General features: G+C 37.6%; 1 protein-coding gene across 1 annotated transcript in view; it reads left to right on the forward strand.

The window, feature by feature from the left end:
- The window catches only part of LOC124549370 (calcitonin gene-related peptide type 1 receptor-like), a 125,667-nt gene that overhangs the window by 63,974 nt on the left and 44,490 nt on the right, over positions 1-17,203 (forward strand). The window contains exons 6-7 of the mRNA XM_047125239.1: positions 5,252-5,429; positions 12,617-12,741. Of these exons, the coding sequence (XP_046981195.1) occupies positions 5,252-5,429; positions 12,617-12,741 (303 nt within the window). The remainder of the gene's footprint in view (positions 1-5,251; positions 5,430-12,616; positions 12,742-17,203) is intronic.

Here is a 17,203-nt window from a genome sequence, read left to right on the forward strand (position 1 = left end):
GAATGAAATGTTATTCTCACCACAGAGCTCTAGAACATAAGTTGTCAAATGTGAGGACAAATTGTCACAGATTACTACTTTCCTTCCTTCGAGCTTTTTCAGTCTTGGTAGCATAAACTTGGTGAACCACTCGCTAAATGTATTACTGTCAAACTATCCACTAGAACTATGTGAGTAAAGGCAGCCAGTGGGCCCATTTTCTGTCCATTTAGACCATAGATGTGCTGATTTGTAAACAACAAATGTAGGCAAAACTTCTCCCCCAGAATTGCCAGCAAACATTACAGACCTGCTGCTCTTGGAGGAATTACAGATGTTTTCTGAATATTTTGAACCTCTTTTTGTATTATCTTTTTTCTCTGGATAGTCGGTTAGGTTGGTTTCTTCAAAATTCCATATATTACAAGCTGGCACATCTTTCAGTTCAACTTGCAAATGTTCAACATATTCTCTGAGAACACACTCATCAACTGCAGCTCTACTCATTTTAATGTTAGTTGCGAAATGTACAGAAAGTTCAGGGTGGCGTTTGGTGAAGCCCAAGAGCCATTCATAGCCTAGACAATTGTCTTTGAATCTAGGAACTTTACGTCCCTGTCTGGCAAGGTATGACTTCAGAATCAGTCGGAGTTCCATTGGAGTAACAGGGAACCCATATTTACTCAACTGCAAAACATTTGCAAACTCTGCTTCTTCTTCATTAGTAAAAATCTGTGGGAATCCTGGACGTGAATTACTTCGTTCCTTTGACTTCAGTTTATTAATTATGGTTCTTCTTGGGATATTAAAAAGTTTTTCAGCTTTCCTTTGTGATATCTCCTTCCTCTTAATGGCTTGTAGGCATTTCTCCAGAGTTTCTGGGCTGTAATCACAGTATCGCCTATTTCTGAACATTCTCATATACTTCTGTGGCCTTTTCACCAGTCTGAAAGAGATTACAAACATTGTTCACTGCCAGCAGCACACTACATAGGTAAAATAAGTCAGAAATGTTCGTAGATGTGGAAGAAATGCACCCTGGGGATACTTTGCACTTTTGTTGTGGTGCAATGTTTCCCCAAAGTAAGAAATTTCGTAACCTACAACAGTAAATTGACAATGACACAAACAATAGTCCATCCGACTACTGAACCTGCAAGCAAGGGTGCCAATCTGTAAGTGCTACCTTTCATAGAAAACATTGTTCACAGATATACAGCAAGTAGTGTAGCATCTATGAACCAAAGAAACTTCTTTTTTTTTTCAAATGGAGAAAAGTTTGACCCTATGGAGCAAAGTAACCTCAAATGACAGTATATCAAAAGTAATACCACATGTTCTGGCATTAAATAAGTGTTCAGATAAAGATGAGATATCAAAAATAACCACTGACTTACCACACAGGAAAGTCTCTTTGAAAGCTGAGTCAGAAAGTCGTTTCAGCTCCTCCAATGAAGACTCAGCTTAGTTGTTTGCAACTTTTCTAGACGCAGTATTCAAGCCAAAGTCTTTGGCATTGACAGAAGATCCTGTTGGAATTTTTCGAAGAACCTTCTACCAGTTGTCTTTCATCTGTTTGTATTTAGCTGAAGGTGAAAGAGGTGGACAGAAGGTCCTATTGGAATTTTGCAACGAGTTTTCTGCCAGTAGCCTATCATCTCTAATACCTGCTAAAAGACGTAGAGGAGACGAGACTGAATGAAGGCAAGTGAACTCGCTTTGTTACCTGTTAATGCAGAGAAATTGGTGTCCATTCACTATAATTTGCCCTCTAGTTCAGTGTAAGTACTTTGTTTTGCTAAAATGAGTAATGAATGGTGTTTTGATTTGAAGATATTGTGGTTTTATTTGTCTTTAACGTATCTTACATGTGAATTAAACAAAGTCCATTGTATGACATTTTTAATAATTTATTAGAATCTGCTATCCTCGAATATAGACCTACCATCCAGTAAGCCTATAACAGAACAGGGACGCTTTTAAATAACCTTAATTAATCCAACATTATCACAAAGGGATAGAACAAGGGATAACACATTTATATATAAAAGGAATTTGAAGTCAGTTTGTAGTATTATGTGTGATATATGGAAATAACTAACTCTTGTTGTGGTAAATATTAAAAATGAACTATTGGTAGAAGTGGGTACCTCAATGAATTGGCATTGGTGGTTACATTTGAAACTGTCAAACTGAAAGGAACAACAGTGAACTACATTTGTAAGCCAAAAGAGGTTGTTTGAACATTGATATGATAAAAACTATGCTCTTCGTTTAAGTGATGTAACAAGAATAAATTAAATGACTTACATTACATCAGGTGGCTGAAAATTAAAAAAGTTTATACTAAAACTAACGGAACAACTTTCCTCTATCAAACTCACTGTCAACAATTATGGTGTATATTAGAATTATTTTGATCACTTCAAAATAGGCAGCAGCACCATTTCAGGCCAAAAAGTATGCAGTGGTCACTTTACGCCACCTTCCCCTATCCAGCCGGATAGTAAATTTAGGCCAGACATTCAGGATACCAGATAGATGGTGGATAACCGTTTCATCTCTAGTATGTTGTTTTTAATAACTGTTTGCAACATCAGATAATTGTAGGAAGACGATTTGTGAAGATGAACATCCAGGAGGCTTAAGAGGCCTAACATGCACCTGGTTCACGCGTCTGTCACATATACAGGTTGGTCATGTCCAGCAAAAGAGTTCTGCACTTCCTTTTATTTCACACAAACAGGGCTGGTTCGAAAACATTTTTCCACACAATCAATGAATCATTTGGCTCCCCACCTCTCCCCTCCCCCTTCCCTCCTGCCCCCATTCCCCCACACACGTTCACCCATGTCAGTTTACACTAATAACTGTGATACATACTACTTACAAATCTTGCCCTTGGGCACCCCAATTGGAATAAGTCCTTACAGCTGTGGCAACTCTGACACCCCTTCCAGCTTGGCTTCCCATGTGGTGGCCTGTGTCACTTGGGTGTCACACCGGCCCTGCTGTCACAATCAGTTTTATAAGACAATAAAACTGATTTCACTCTGTATTGGCCTCTTCACATATTATTGGTCCTAGGCGGCGCTGGGTGAACAATATGCTCATTACATGCATGTAAAGAATGTCTGGTTCACCATGAAAGCTGCCTGTGACCAATGGTACATATTTAAAGACAGCCACTGCAGTCTAAAACTGGCTATGACTGTGCCACGTCATAAAATGTGATCATGTCAGAAATAAAAGGACGACAATCAGTCATGGAATTTCTTCGACAAAATGTAGTTTTTTCAAAAAAATGAAGTCCGACGGCACTCCCTCCAGAACTAGGTGTGATGCTTTACATCATGCTCATCTGACCGATCATTGACTGTGCTTGCCGTAGTTTGGAGCAAAACAGCGGTGACTCACATTGGCCACCTACAATAGCTCCAGAACTGTGCTCTGTGGCTGATTTTACATCTGCCTTGGGACTACCCTTCGGCTGACATCATTTGGGTCTCTAATATACCTACCATCCGAGATAGGTTCCACCAGGCTGCTCAGCTCTTCTATGGGAAGACTGCCCAGTCAACCAATGGAACAGGAGTTGTCCAGGATACAAGATTTAAGGTTATATTTAAAACTTGCTTTGCTTCCGGTTAGAAATTTTACAATGTTGGGCAAATGTTTAAAAATTTTTGCTGCTTCATATTGGACTTTCTTACCCAATGATAATTATAGTAATGTTATGCTCTAATGTTTTTGTTATGGATATCGCTATTTTTCTCAAATTATTATGGATTATTTATGATAAATTTCATTAGCGAATATATACATGGTGGTCAGAAAATGTGTGAAATGCTTGTAGGGATGTTACGGGGCAGGTTGTACTGAGACATAAATGTTAAGAAAGAAATTCGATACTTTGCATTGAAGTTAGCCAATCAAATTGTCGCGCGCGTAAATTCAAGTTTCAGCTAACAAGACAAAGCACTCGTTGGGCAACCCTGCCCCTGGCAAGCTGCTTGAATGCGAGCACACGACACCCCGATTGGCTAACTTCTATGCTATATAACTCGGAAACGAAGCAACGTATCGAATTTCTTTCTTAACATTTATGTCTCAGTACAACCTGCCCTGTAACATCCCTACAAGCATTTCACACATTTTCTGACCACCCTGTAAATATATTTGTGGTGGTGTAGTTAAAATGCCTAACTCCTTGATGAAGTGTCTACATGATATCACAAATGAACACCACACCATCAGACCTGGTGTACCGATAAGTCGAATACAACATGCCTGCTTTCATGGGTGGACCCTTCCTCTGCACCTGGTCATCCATTTGGGTATGACAACATTGGTGAAAATGTGTTAGTGCAAACAAAGAGATCTGTTGCAACTAAAATTAAATTAAATTAACAGTTGCTATCCTAAAGAAAATTCTTTGCTTTAGATTTTATACAGTAAAATTAACTAGTATACAACATAATATGATTTTCACATCTTAAATAGAGTACCATAAACCAAACAATGGAACATGTGAATGTTATAACTGCGTTTGTAGCAAATGAGTGTGTTTCAATATATCCACTATTTAAATTGTGAACTCTTCTTGAGTATTCAGCTGGTGGTGTCACCCAGATTGTGTGGTATTATATAAATCTGTCTTGTTGCCATTCTCAGGTGTTCTTTGTGATTGATTATCCACTGCCAGATGCCATCTCTGTATCCTTTTCCTCCTCCTGTCAGTCAAAGACCATCAGTGGCTGCACAGGCTTTGCTGGAGAGATGGTGTGGCAAGTTCATAGTCAGAATACGGACTGTGGTCTTCAGGCTTGGGACCTAGCTCAAAACACAATGGCAGACAGTAGGAAGACCTGTTCATCTCAAGGGAACTAAAGAGCTATGACAAAACTGCATAGACATGTCTTCTCCACGATGTTGACATATCGGACCCTATGGAGGCAGCACAGGGGCTGAAGACCACAGAACATCTGCTAACTCTGCATTCCCCCCCACCCCCACCCTCCCCCACCTCACTAGTAGAGCCACACTCAGCAATTGTCTCCCCATGATCAACTGAAGAAGGGAGGGGATATGAAGATGGGATGCAGCAGAAGGCGATCAGTCATCAGAACCACCCAAGAATGACAACAAATCAGCTTATCAAAATATCACACCATCTGAACATTTTAACCTGACTGAGTACCTAAGAAATGTTCAGAATTAATGCTTGCAAGGAAAATATAAAATCGCACAATTTATATTTTATTTCCCATAGGAGACAACAGTAATGGAAGGGAATGGAGTTGGGTGTCGCTTATTAGCAGTGAGTGAAAAACTTTCTGGCAATGCAGTATTTGCTTGCATGTTGCTGGAGAGTATCTTTTTACATCGACTCATAGCTGCTGCAATGAAAGGGGTTCCCAGAATGAGATACTACTTCATTGGAGCGGCAGGTATGTTTACCAAAATGTATCTTTAATCTGACATACAGACCAAGTATTAGCTAAGTTGCTTTCATAGCTTGGAAGTCAGACTGATAATATAACACAGGTATTCGGGCCTGAAGAGGCTGATCATTATAAATTGTTGTTGCTATAATCAATACGTCAAATAGTAAGGTTGCTAGTTGTCTGATAGCAACCATATTATTTCAAGTATTTTATGTCCAGTTACTTGATGTTTTTTGAGCGTTTCATGCATGGCAATGTTGTGTTATCATGGTAAATAAATTGCTGTTAATGTAACAAATCAGTTGTAATCTGCCGAAACATATTATTTTCTGTTTACTTGTGCTCAATTTACCTACTATACTTTACATGTGGCAAAGCCCTCATTGGCCATATAGGCCTACCTGCGCGATGAAGCTTTCCATTTCATGCAGTTGAGTACACTGTTTGTCCATTTAGTGTTGATATTTATCTGAGCTATGTCTTGCCCTCTAATTCTGAGTTCCGTCTATTGTCCTGCAGAATGCTATTCTAGGTAGTCTATTGTGTCATTCTTCCTGTATGGCCAGCCAGTTCAACCTTTTCTTCTTTAGTCCTTCAGTGGTGTTACGGTGTTCGTACAGCTGTTATAATTCTTCATTTCTTTCCTGTGCTCCATTTCGTGTTATTTTCATCACATACAGTCTCAAAAATTCTCCCTAGTATTTTTCTTTCAGATACTGATAGTTTTTCTTTTCATTTTTTACTAAATATTAATGTGTGACACCCTTATAATGTTACCAGTATAATAGTTGATTGATAAAATTGGTTTTTAAAGCTAGTACTAAGCTATCTTTTTCCTGCGATACTGATAAAACTGAAACATGTTGTATTTGCTGTTGCTAGAAAGCCATCTATTTATATATCCTTTCTGTTTGTTACTAAAAGACTTCTGAAGTACTTTAAATGGTCAGCTGTCTTAAAAGTGAATCCATCTACAGCCAAAGGTGCATCATTTCAGATTTTCTTACTTACAACCAGATAACCTTTTTTTTCTTCATTAATGCATAATCCCATTTCATCTATGATTTTATAACAATTTTGCATCTTTCTTGTGCTCCACAGTCTTACAATACTTTAGAATGAACAGCATTTGCTACACGGACTGTTAGTAAATGTAGGGTAGTTCCACGAATAACAGAATGACACTTAATGACTGTTTTTGCACTTTAAGCATAGAAAAGACGAAGAATCATGATAAAAGACAAAAAATTTCATACTGTATTTTATGCATAAGCAAAGGAACACAATTTATCTAATCTAATAGGTTACGTTTCATTCATATAATGAAACTTACTTAAGAAGAACTTTCTGGTGACGGAATGACATAATTCAGACATGCATATTGTTCTCTTTTATAATGCAACAATAATACAGCTCACCTATCTCCTATAAAAATTCACAAAAATTATATCGTGAAGAGGAAAAATGGGAAACAAAATGGCATTAAACTAATATTTTACTAACAACATAAAAAAGAATCGCTGGTATTGGAATGACACTTGATAGTAATGGAATGACACTTTCACTTGAAAATTGCATTTTTTCACTGATCTATAGTAGATGCAGCTAGCTTCTCTACAATTTGGTCTTTTTCTACCCAACAATTATCTTCCTTTGAGGGAAATGTAAATATCTTTCAATTTGCATCATTCTTACTAAGAACTGAAATTTTGTAACCATATTCAACGTAAATCACCTGCCCCACAAAAACTCTTGATCTGTTTCTTCCAGCATAGAAAACAACAGCAAAATCTCCTTGATGCAAGGCTGTATGATTGATCAGATCCTGTGAATTTTCATTAGCTGAAGATCGCTTTTTGAAATTGTGCATGAACCTCTGGGGAGACAGTGAGTAATAGTGGTACTCAATGATATACAGAGCAATAGGTGTAACAGCATGGATGGTTTTGGTCTGCTCTATTGGAGTGACTCCCATCCACATTTGATCTAATTCCTCCTTATTCTCTGCAATTTGCAAGGCAGAGGTATAAAAAATGTTTATGCTATGACATATTTCACATGCAATTTTTGCAAAGTTCTTAGCACCAGATAGTATGTGTTTCCCAGCTTTGCAGATATTCCAGACTACGTGCTTTACACTTCCACTAACCCCTTCCACGACACCTTTGCTGTGTGATTTTGCCAAGAAGTCCCATGAAATATTTATTCCATAACATTCTCTGAAAAAAGTCAAGTTGACAAACAGGAAATGCTGCTTAAATTGACTGGCTGCACCATCACTCATGAATGTGACAGCTTCTACCTCTGGGTTCGTGCATATAATGTGCTCTACAATCTTACTTAGGAAAGCATGCACTGACTATTTATTGTGATCAAGTTCATCACTAACAATAGCACAAGAATATCCATCATTTTGTGAGACCCAAACTTATGCTGTAAACAAAGTGATTTATGGTTAGACCAATGGGCACTCTGGCCTTCATTCTGCAGTTGAACTATATAATTTTCTACAAAATCTACTTGCACTAAGATGTTCTTCTTGTTTGCAGAATTCTTTTTGTTTCCAAAAAAATCTGATTGTTGTCTTTTAATAAATGTATGTTGTAAGACTGGGGCAGCATGTTTGGATGAGCATCTAGACTTTGACCAACAGTACCATCCAAAGAATACTTACCTTTCAAATATACATTTGCAGACTTTTCACATTTTGACACCAAGCAAATTTCTTTCTCTTGATTGCAGACTGTTGTGCTAATGAAGTCAGGAAATGTGGTTTTCACTTGTGGAACGACCTTGTTTATAACTTTCAAAAGTAGTTTATGTTCTCATGGTAGTGTGGCAGAAACACATGTTGTGCGGTGTATCCTGTAAGGTGCACACAAACTTTGGTCTCAATGCTTAGAACCTGGACGATTTTATTGGCATGTTAGAGAATTCCTCTTGACATAGAGTATGTGCTTCTTTCAAGGTTATGATCATGTACCTCTTCTGTACTTTGGTTTTTCCACTTTCCTTATCCTTCATTATCACATAATCTTTCATTCCAGGAGTTTGCCATGAAATGTCATCTTGAACATAAAAAGTAGCAACAGCTTCTTCTGTGCCTGGATTTAGGCACTGAATCTCATTTTTCACCTATTGTTCATTTACTAAAACACCATGAACAGCAGCTAATTCCAAGACAACTTTCTTGCACTTTCTTGGACTTCTAGATAAACAAGTTTCCACATGTTTAATTGCTTTCCTTAATGTAGCTGGGAATTTATATGGACTATTGGTGTACATGACGCAAGTATAATCACCATTGCCTTCACTGCTGCCTCTGCAACAAAGAATGTTGATCCACATACTGCATCTGCGATAGTGAAAGGTGCTTCTCAATATTCTTCTTTGATTATGTTTCTCTTTTTCTCTTTGCTTCTTAAGTTGAGCAGCAGTTAAATTTTGTCATTTCAGCCTTTTCCTTTCCCTGTCCTTTCTCTTAATCTCATCACTTTACACTTTTTCTCTGAGTCATTTCTGGTATTCACTCATTTTCTCAGCTGATGTGAGAGGTATTATAACGACTGTAAAAATGAAATATCTTGTTTGAGAATTATTGTGGAAACAGTTTAATTGCTAGAAATAAGCCAATATCTATTTTAAATAAAAATTCTATTCAGTATAGTAATCTAACAACACAATACATAAAAATGTGTCTACTATTTGGGCATAATACATAGTGACCTTCAAAGATAATCAACATTCTGTTGCAGTACATAGGAAGTCAGTAACTTCTTTATCTGTAAGCAATGTTGAGGTTTTATAATAATTTGGAATTGCCATTGCTTCCCAAAGAAAGCATAAGTCATGGAAAAAGAAATACTGTTTATCATAATAATTAACTCCGTTCTACATGTAGTATGCAGCCATTTAGTCATTTCATTGTTATCTTGCCTAAAGAAGCTTATTAACTCACCTTTCAGCAGTTTCTCTTCAGACTCACTGAATATAAGTTTCTTCTCTCTGAAAAGTACATTCTTTGTTTGTGGGACTTCACCACTTTCCCTCCAATTTTTACTAACAGTATTGCCAACACACTAAATTGCAGCATAGCCAACATATAAACGTATTTGACCTACAACATCTTAAGGAATGTCAGTCAAATTCAGTTATAAAATTCCGTTACTCCATTTATGTCATTCCATTACCGCATGTGTGTCATTCTGTTACCATTACAAAATATTGTTTGAAATGAATATTTTTTTTCTCTGCTGTGAAACTTTTATCTATCTCATAAATCTCTATTTGCATGCGTATTTTCAGGATTCTATAAAAATGCATTGACCCAGAAAAACAAATTTCAGGCTTTTTTTGGTAACGGAATGACAGGAGATAACAACAAAAAATAAATCAGCCTAGGGACTTTACTAATTAAATAAAATCAATATAAGCTATTTAAATGGGCTGGTTTAAGATACTTGTAAAGTTTTTCAGATATATTCTGTTAATAAATTACTTTACAATGCATCATAGTAGAAAACTAATATCATAGAGAGCCTAGAAGCTGAAATTTTAGACAAGTTATAAAGCCATTTGTTCAGTTCCAGCACTTCTTGACATGAAAGTGAAGCTGCATTCTTTTACATAATGACAATGGTGCCTGTCATATTATGCACATGGAATATGTAAACATAGTACATTTGAGAACAGTGTTATTAACAGGAACAATAATTGTTGGTGCACTTCATAGTGGGCTGTCACTTTAGAATGGCAAAATAGGCTGAAAACATGATCATGCTGAATAAATACATGTAACAACAGATTACTTGAAACACATCCTTTCAGGTTCATAAAATATTTTGCATTAGCCACACATTCGCTGTTGTGTTTCTCAAATTAGTTATGGAAGACAAACCTATGGACCACAAATACAGTGATGTGTTAGTAATTTTTTTCCAAATCAGCTCCTATTATAAGGTGGAGATTATTAACTAGCCCTGTGAACTTGACATTTGTGGACTTGAGTAAGGCCAACTAAGTATTGCTCCAGCTATTCAGTGCTCTCATAATCATGAATGAATGAATAATTTAATTCAGTTGCAGTTGAGCATCTGGAAGATGTCTTTGATGCACAGTGTCAATTCTGTGATAGTAAAAAAAATGAAATGTTCGTGTGGCAATTATTAGCCTGAAGACCCTATCTGGGATTGTTTGCCTGCGTGGTGCAACTTGTAAATGAGTGATGATGGGGACAACACAACAACCAGCCCTCAAGCAGATAAATCCCTGAGCGTGCCGGGAATCAAACCTGGGCCCCCCTGCATGGCAGTAAGCTGTGCTGACCATTCAGCTATGGAGGCAGACATGTGGCTATAAAATAAATGTTTTTGGAACTGAGGAAACTTTTTTGGGGGGAGGAGGTTAAAAAAATCTGCTATTAGGAGTTTTTAGCACCCTGTTGGTACCTCATTGTGTAGATGATAAAATGCTCAGAGAGAAATTCAACAATATAGTGTTATGGAATTTCTTTACATGAATTCAACTTTATCTGAAAAAAACGGGTGGTCAGCTGTGTGCTGAAAATATAGCTCCTCAGAGACAGCTATCCTTGTAGTACAAACAGTGCCTGACAAAAATTGTGAAGCTCCCAGAAGGTGAGGAGGAACTAAGTGAAACTTCATGGGTTGAGAAGGAATGTGATGTTATTTCAGTGACTGCAACACTGAGTCAAATTCCAAAGAACTTGGCAGAATGAGCTCACTTAATCAGTATGAAGTTGCATCCCCTCTGATGTGCATGTGTGCACTGATTTGGTTGGGAAAGATCATTATAAAACTGTTGTATCCTCTCCTGGAGCAAGATGTCCCAGTGATATATTAAATACTGGCATTAGAACGGAGCTGGCATCTGAGCTGATCCCACATATTCTACTGAGAATAGATTTGGGGATATTGGTGGCCATGAAAGTACCTCAACATCATGGAGAGAGTTCATAGAGATATATGCCCCATGAAGGTAACAGGTTTGCTACCCAGCAACCACCTCAGATTTTTCTGCCATGAAATGACCTGGAATGTGGTTGTATTAATAGCTGCTTGAATAAATATGTATCAAAGTTGACATATAAGCTGTCAATGAAGATTCAAAACAAGATATTTGCATCAAGAGAGGACCTGCAGAACATTTATTTCTGCTGAAGTCAAGGAATTTGCATATGTCACAAGCGTCATCAAAGATTGTCATATTTTTCACTGCAGGGTGCTGTTATTGATACCAGTATATAAGGAAGAGTACAACTTAGCATGTTTCTTTCTCTTTGCATTGTGCATATACTTCTATGCACCTGTCCTGATTGAAATTGTTATTGCACAATTTTAACTCACTGGCATTAGGCAGAAACATCTTTCACTTGCATATGCCTTTTTTGTCATCAGTCTTGCAACTGGTTTGAGCTGTTCTCCATGTTCTTTGTATCTTGTGCTGAACCTTTCCTCTTTATGCCCCTATGGCAGCAACCTACTGTATAATCTGTTTTTCAAACACTAGTCTTTGTTTACCAATATTATTTACTGTCGTGAGTGCTTCTTCTAGTGCCAGGTTAACTGTTCCTTGATGCCACAGTTGATGTCACACTAACCCGTCTCTTCTTCTTGTACGAATTTTTCCTAGATTTCTTTCCTCATCTACTCTTTTTAGTAGTCCTTCTCTTCGTACATTAATTATCCATTTAAATTTTAGCATTAATCATGGATGAATCTCAGTGAAGATCTGTCTAGAAGTTTCTGCAATTGCATTCCATAACAGTAATGCCATCTTCTCTTGTGCTTTATTTCCTATTCTGAATTTTTGTTTTATTTTCTTTAAAATTTACTAGGTGGTACCACAGAAAGTATACAGAGAGAAGTGGTTATATGAAGCTTAAATTGTAATGCCTTATGTTTAAAAATGCCACTTCTCATCAACAAAATGGTGACTCATAGGTTGGCTTCACCATTTTACTTTTATAAGTTGCTGGTTCCTGCATCTCATCAGAAAATGACGTGTAATAAATTGCCTTCTGCATACTCATCCACAAACTATCATACAGCCAACAATGTGAAGATGAAACTATTATTTGGTTGTGAGGGACTTTATGGATCTGATGTTTCTCTACCATTTTCTCACTATCCTGAAATATAAGATGTCTGATTAACTCTTACTTTTTGCAGTTGCAGTTTGCGTACCCGTTTTAGCTTGGGCAATATCTAGGGCTGTAGTAGATGATACAGATTGCTGGGTGGTAGATTCAAGTCTGCAGTGGATAAATGATGGACCCAGAATTGCCTTATTGTCAGTAAGTTGCATTTTATTTTATGTTATTACTTGTAGACATGCACCAAGATTAGTAATTTAGTTCTCATATGCTACTGATTCTTGCTGTTACTTTATTCATTGACCTGATAGTTTCCTTGAATTATACAACCGGTAGACAAAGTGATTTAAAATAATTCAGACATAATAGCAGTAAAATATTACAACACTTTTAATTGTGTTTGATATGGTAAGATGTCATTGTTTTAGTTATCATTATACTTGAGAGATTCACCCCAAATATTACAATGAAATCATTGCAAAACAGTGGTCATAAATCTTCAGTATAACAAATCCATTGTGCACTTTCTTCAATGATGCTCTTATTGGAAACACAAGCAGCTGCAATTATGGGAATCAAAACATCTTTCCTGTGTGAACATCTTCAGAGGGAATTGTTACCAGAATGAATTTTTAGCCTGCAATTGTGTGTGTACTGCTTGAAACTTCCTGGCAGATTGAAACTTTGTCAGACCTGGGCTTAAAGCCAGAATCTTTTGGGGCCAAATGCTCAATGTGGTAAGAGCATTGCCTTGAAAGACAGGGTTTTATTATAACATACTAATCTGAAAACACATATGTCAATGTGTACAATTTAAAGAACAATACTAATTCAGAAAGTGATACATAGGAGGTGTGGCTATAAAATGACATGACTGACGCTGTCATAGAGTAAGTATGCGTGCACCAAAGATAAATGAGCAATAGCTGTGAAGTGTGAAACCTTTGCAGTCAAATGCAGCATCTCTAGTGTCTGTAGACAAATCAGCATAGCTATGGCCTTTATTTTTGTAAAAGCTCTTATTTTATTTTGCCAGAGAAGTGATAAGTGTAATAATAGAGCAATGAAGTATCATAAAGTTTTGCTGATACACGAAACTTGGAAAAATAGCTACTGAAACCTATGTTTTGCTAAAAGAAGTGTATGACAAAGACTGTTCATCACATACATGAGTTTTTGAGTGGTTGAAGCATTAAGAAAAGATGCCCAAGAAGACGCTGAAGGTGACTCACACCTGGAATGCCCTTTGAAACCAAAAACGAATGAAAATATCAAAAATGAGGTAATCTGATTCAATCTGACTGTAAGCTGGGTGTTTGATTGACTGCTGAAACTGTTGGAACCGACAAAGAATGAATAAGACAAATTTTACATAATCAATTTAGTATGAGAAAAGTGTGTGCATAACTGGTGCCAAAAATTTTGATGATCAAATGAAAAGCAACTCATGAAAATGTTTCTACTGACAGTTTGAATACCATTGAATCTGATCCTAATTTCTTGGAAAGAGTGATGTATCTTGGTTTTTCACTTACGGTCTAACACTAAATGGTCATCCATACAATGGAAGGGCTGAGCTTCGCTATGAGCAAAAAAAAGCCAGAATGAGCAAATTGAGATTCAAATTGCTGGTGATTGGTTTTTTTCAATATTCATGGAATTGCGTATTGTCACTGGGTTTCCAAAGAACAAATTACTAATTGACATTACTACCTTGAGGTTCACGCTCAACTCTGTGAGAAAGTTACCCCTACCACACTGTCTTTTAAGAGGTTTCCAGTGAAGTACAGCATCCCAGTGTTGGAACAACCATCTCATTCACCTGACCTAGCACCATGTGACTTTTATCTATTACCAAGGTCAAATCTCCATTAAAAGGGACAAGATTTCAATACGTTGAAGCAATGAAAGAAAAAGCACATGTCATCAAGGAGTTCACAGAGGAAAACTTCCAGTACTGTTTTCATCAATGGAAAATTCACATGGAGCATTGTTGTAGGGGAGGGAGTGTGTTGAGGGTGAAAATAATGAAATATATATGTTTTTGAAACTAAATGTTCTACAGCAGTAGTCCTATTACCTTATAGCCACACCTCATACACAGTCTACATTCAGGAGTCTTACAGCTGTATAACACAGTGACTGACAGAAATGAGCAGATGTATCCAATTGTAGTTGCCAATATGTAAGACTCGTTAGACAGTGATAGGGAAGTGATAAATTGCTACTCACTACATAGAGGACACCTCCTCCATGTGGTGAGTCACAATCTATCCTTTCCATATTGTTAAACAATGGAAAATCAAGGATGAGTAATGACAATATTATGAAAAGGATAGCTTGCTGTTCACCATATAGTGGAGATGTTGAATCACACTGGCCCAGCACCAATCTGTTCCACCAACACACCACATTCTTTTTACTGTTCTCCTTTTTCACTTCCCCCTCCATCCTGCCTCTCCTCCACGTAACCCTCCATCTACACATATAGTCCGTGAGACGAGCGATTGGTATTGACAGTTCAGGCAGGCAGACGGCAATGTTGCCGAACATGGCGCCTGGTCTTAACTTCTAAGTGTTCTCTAGCAGCAGAAACAAAAGCATTGATAACATGTGTGAAATTATTTACAGTTGCTACTTGTAATATATACTCTCAAAACACTGAAAAGAGCTATTTAGTATCTAATATGCTGAAATATCATAAAGTTATTTGTCAGACTTTGCAGTATAAATGAAAACTATTTTCTCAAATCATTGAACATACACAACTGTTGTTTCCATTGTTGAATATTGGCAATACTAATTAGTTCTACAATGAGTGACACAATAATTTATTAGTACTGGGCTTCCCAACGTGTGGTCCATGGACCCCTTAGGGGTCCGCAGCCACCTTTCACCAAATCATGTAAAATAGTGAGTAAAATTATTGAATAAAAGTGTGAAAATCAAATTCATCACTATTTTTTTTTTTCATGTGAAAAACATGTACTTTTACTTCAGGTCGTATTCCCAAGCAGCCTTTGCAGTTCCTCGCAGACACAGTTTAGTGCCGGAGAATGCGGCTTCTCTGATCGACTGTTTCGCAACAATACGGGGGTCGTTTGTGCGCCGGCTCATGGCGCTAGATGCGCTGAAACCTTTTACACATGTGCGGAGCGAGCTTTGTCGACCAATCACAGCACTCGCTGGCACGTATACGGCCCCAGGCATCGTTAAATGTTAAACTTGCTTTGTCAGTGCACTACCTGTTTCATAAGTCGATTTTTGACCAGTTTATTACTTCTAACATGGATCCGTGGCTGAAGTCAGGATCATTGAAGAAGGGTGCGGTTTCTCCATCGCCTTTACAACAAGGGAAGTTTCCAGTTGAATGAAATCTTCACAAGAAGATCCAAAGACTATCGATACTTGGGGGGGGGGGGGTCATTGAGAACATGGGGCTTGCATTAAGAAGCTTTCAGTTCCCATGGGTTTCGTTTTGAAATTTAAAGTTACTGTGCTCTTGACTGACTAGGGGTCCGCCATGGATTTTCGACTGTAGAAGGGGTCCGCCAGCTGAAAAGGTTCGGAAGCCCTGTATTAGTATATTAAAAGTTATAATCTGATGATGGTTCACACAATATGATGATAGGTCAATGGCATGCTCACTCCTTCCATTCTTGAGTGTATTGTAGTTATGCTAATGGAAAAACACCTCTCTCATTACTACCAGAATCTGATTTAAAATCATCTTCTTCAGCACTGCTTGAACCATCGCAGGTCCCTCCCAGTTTTCTATGCATTCTTCCATAATGCCTTCATTTTTGGCTGCCTCTGTGAGGGCACTTGTAGTACTGTTCACAATTTTTGTCCCTCTCTTGCTTGTCATGTGGTTGATAGCTGCTACAAGAAGATTTTCAACTTAAGATATCATGAAATTTTCATTATTTGCAGCAGCATAATTTTTTATTTGCATCAGGAGCCCTTCAATGGCAATGAAGTGATAATGGTATGGAGGAAGCTGAACAGTTTCATGCCTGTGCCTTTCGGCAATCTCGTGAATCACATATGTTGGAAATTGTGGTTTCTTTTGTGCCACAATTTTGAGTAATTTGGCCTGATTTATATCTTCTCTGAACTCCACTTTTTGTCATTTCAGCCACTGAATAATAACTTTTTGTTTCATTGCAAAAGTTGGTATCCTATCGTGAACAACAGAATGATAAGGGGCATTGTCCATGACAGTCACTGATGGACCTGTCAGATTTGCCATAAGCAATGTTTCGAACTGCTTTTCAAAAACCACATTGTTCTTCTCTTCATGATAATCACCTTCTTTCTTGAACTAAACATTAAAAAGCAGTTTGGCACAAAACCGGCCGATGTACCACTGTGTAAAACAGTAATTCACCCTCCTTTTCGAACAGGCACTGCCATGGTCGCCCCGGCATTCCATCAGTCCAGTCTCTGCTTAATGAATGGCCATCATTAACATATGTTTTATCTATCCACACTATATTTTCGAATCTCACCCCCATGATTCTGCGTAGAAATGTGCTGCCATGTGAATACGTCTGTCCTTTCCATAAATATTTTGCATCCATTAAACACTGACTAGCTGAAGCCTATGTCTTTCAGCACTGTAAGGAAAATTAATTCACTCAAGAAGATTGCCTTTGTTAAG

This window comes from Schistocerca americana, chromosome 1, assembly GCF_021461395.2.
Source record: "Schistocerca americana isolate TAMUIC-IGC-003095 chromosome 1, iqSchAmer2.1, whole genome shotgun sequence".
Classification (NCBI taxonomy): Eukaryota; Metazoa; Arthropoda; class Insecta; order Orthoptera; family Acrididae; genus Schistocerca; species Schistocerca americana.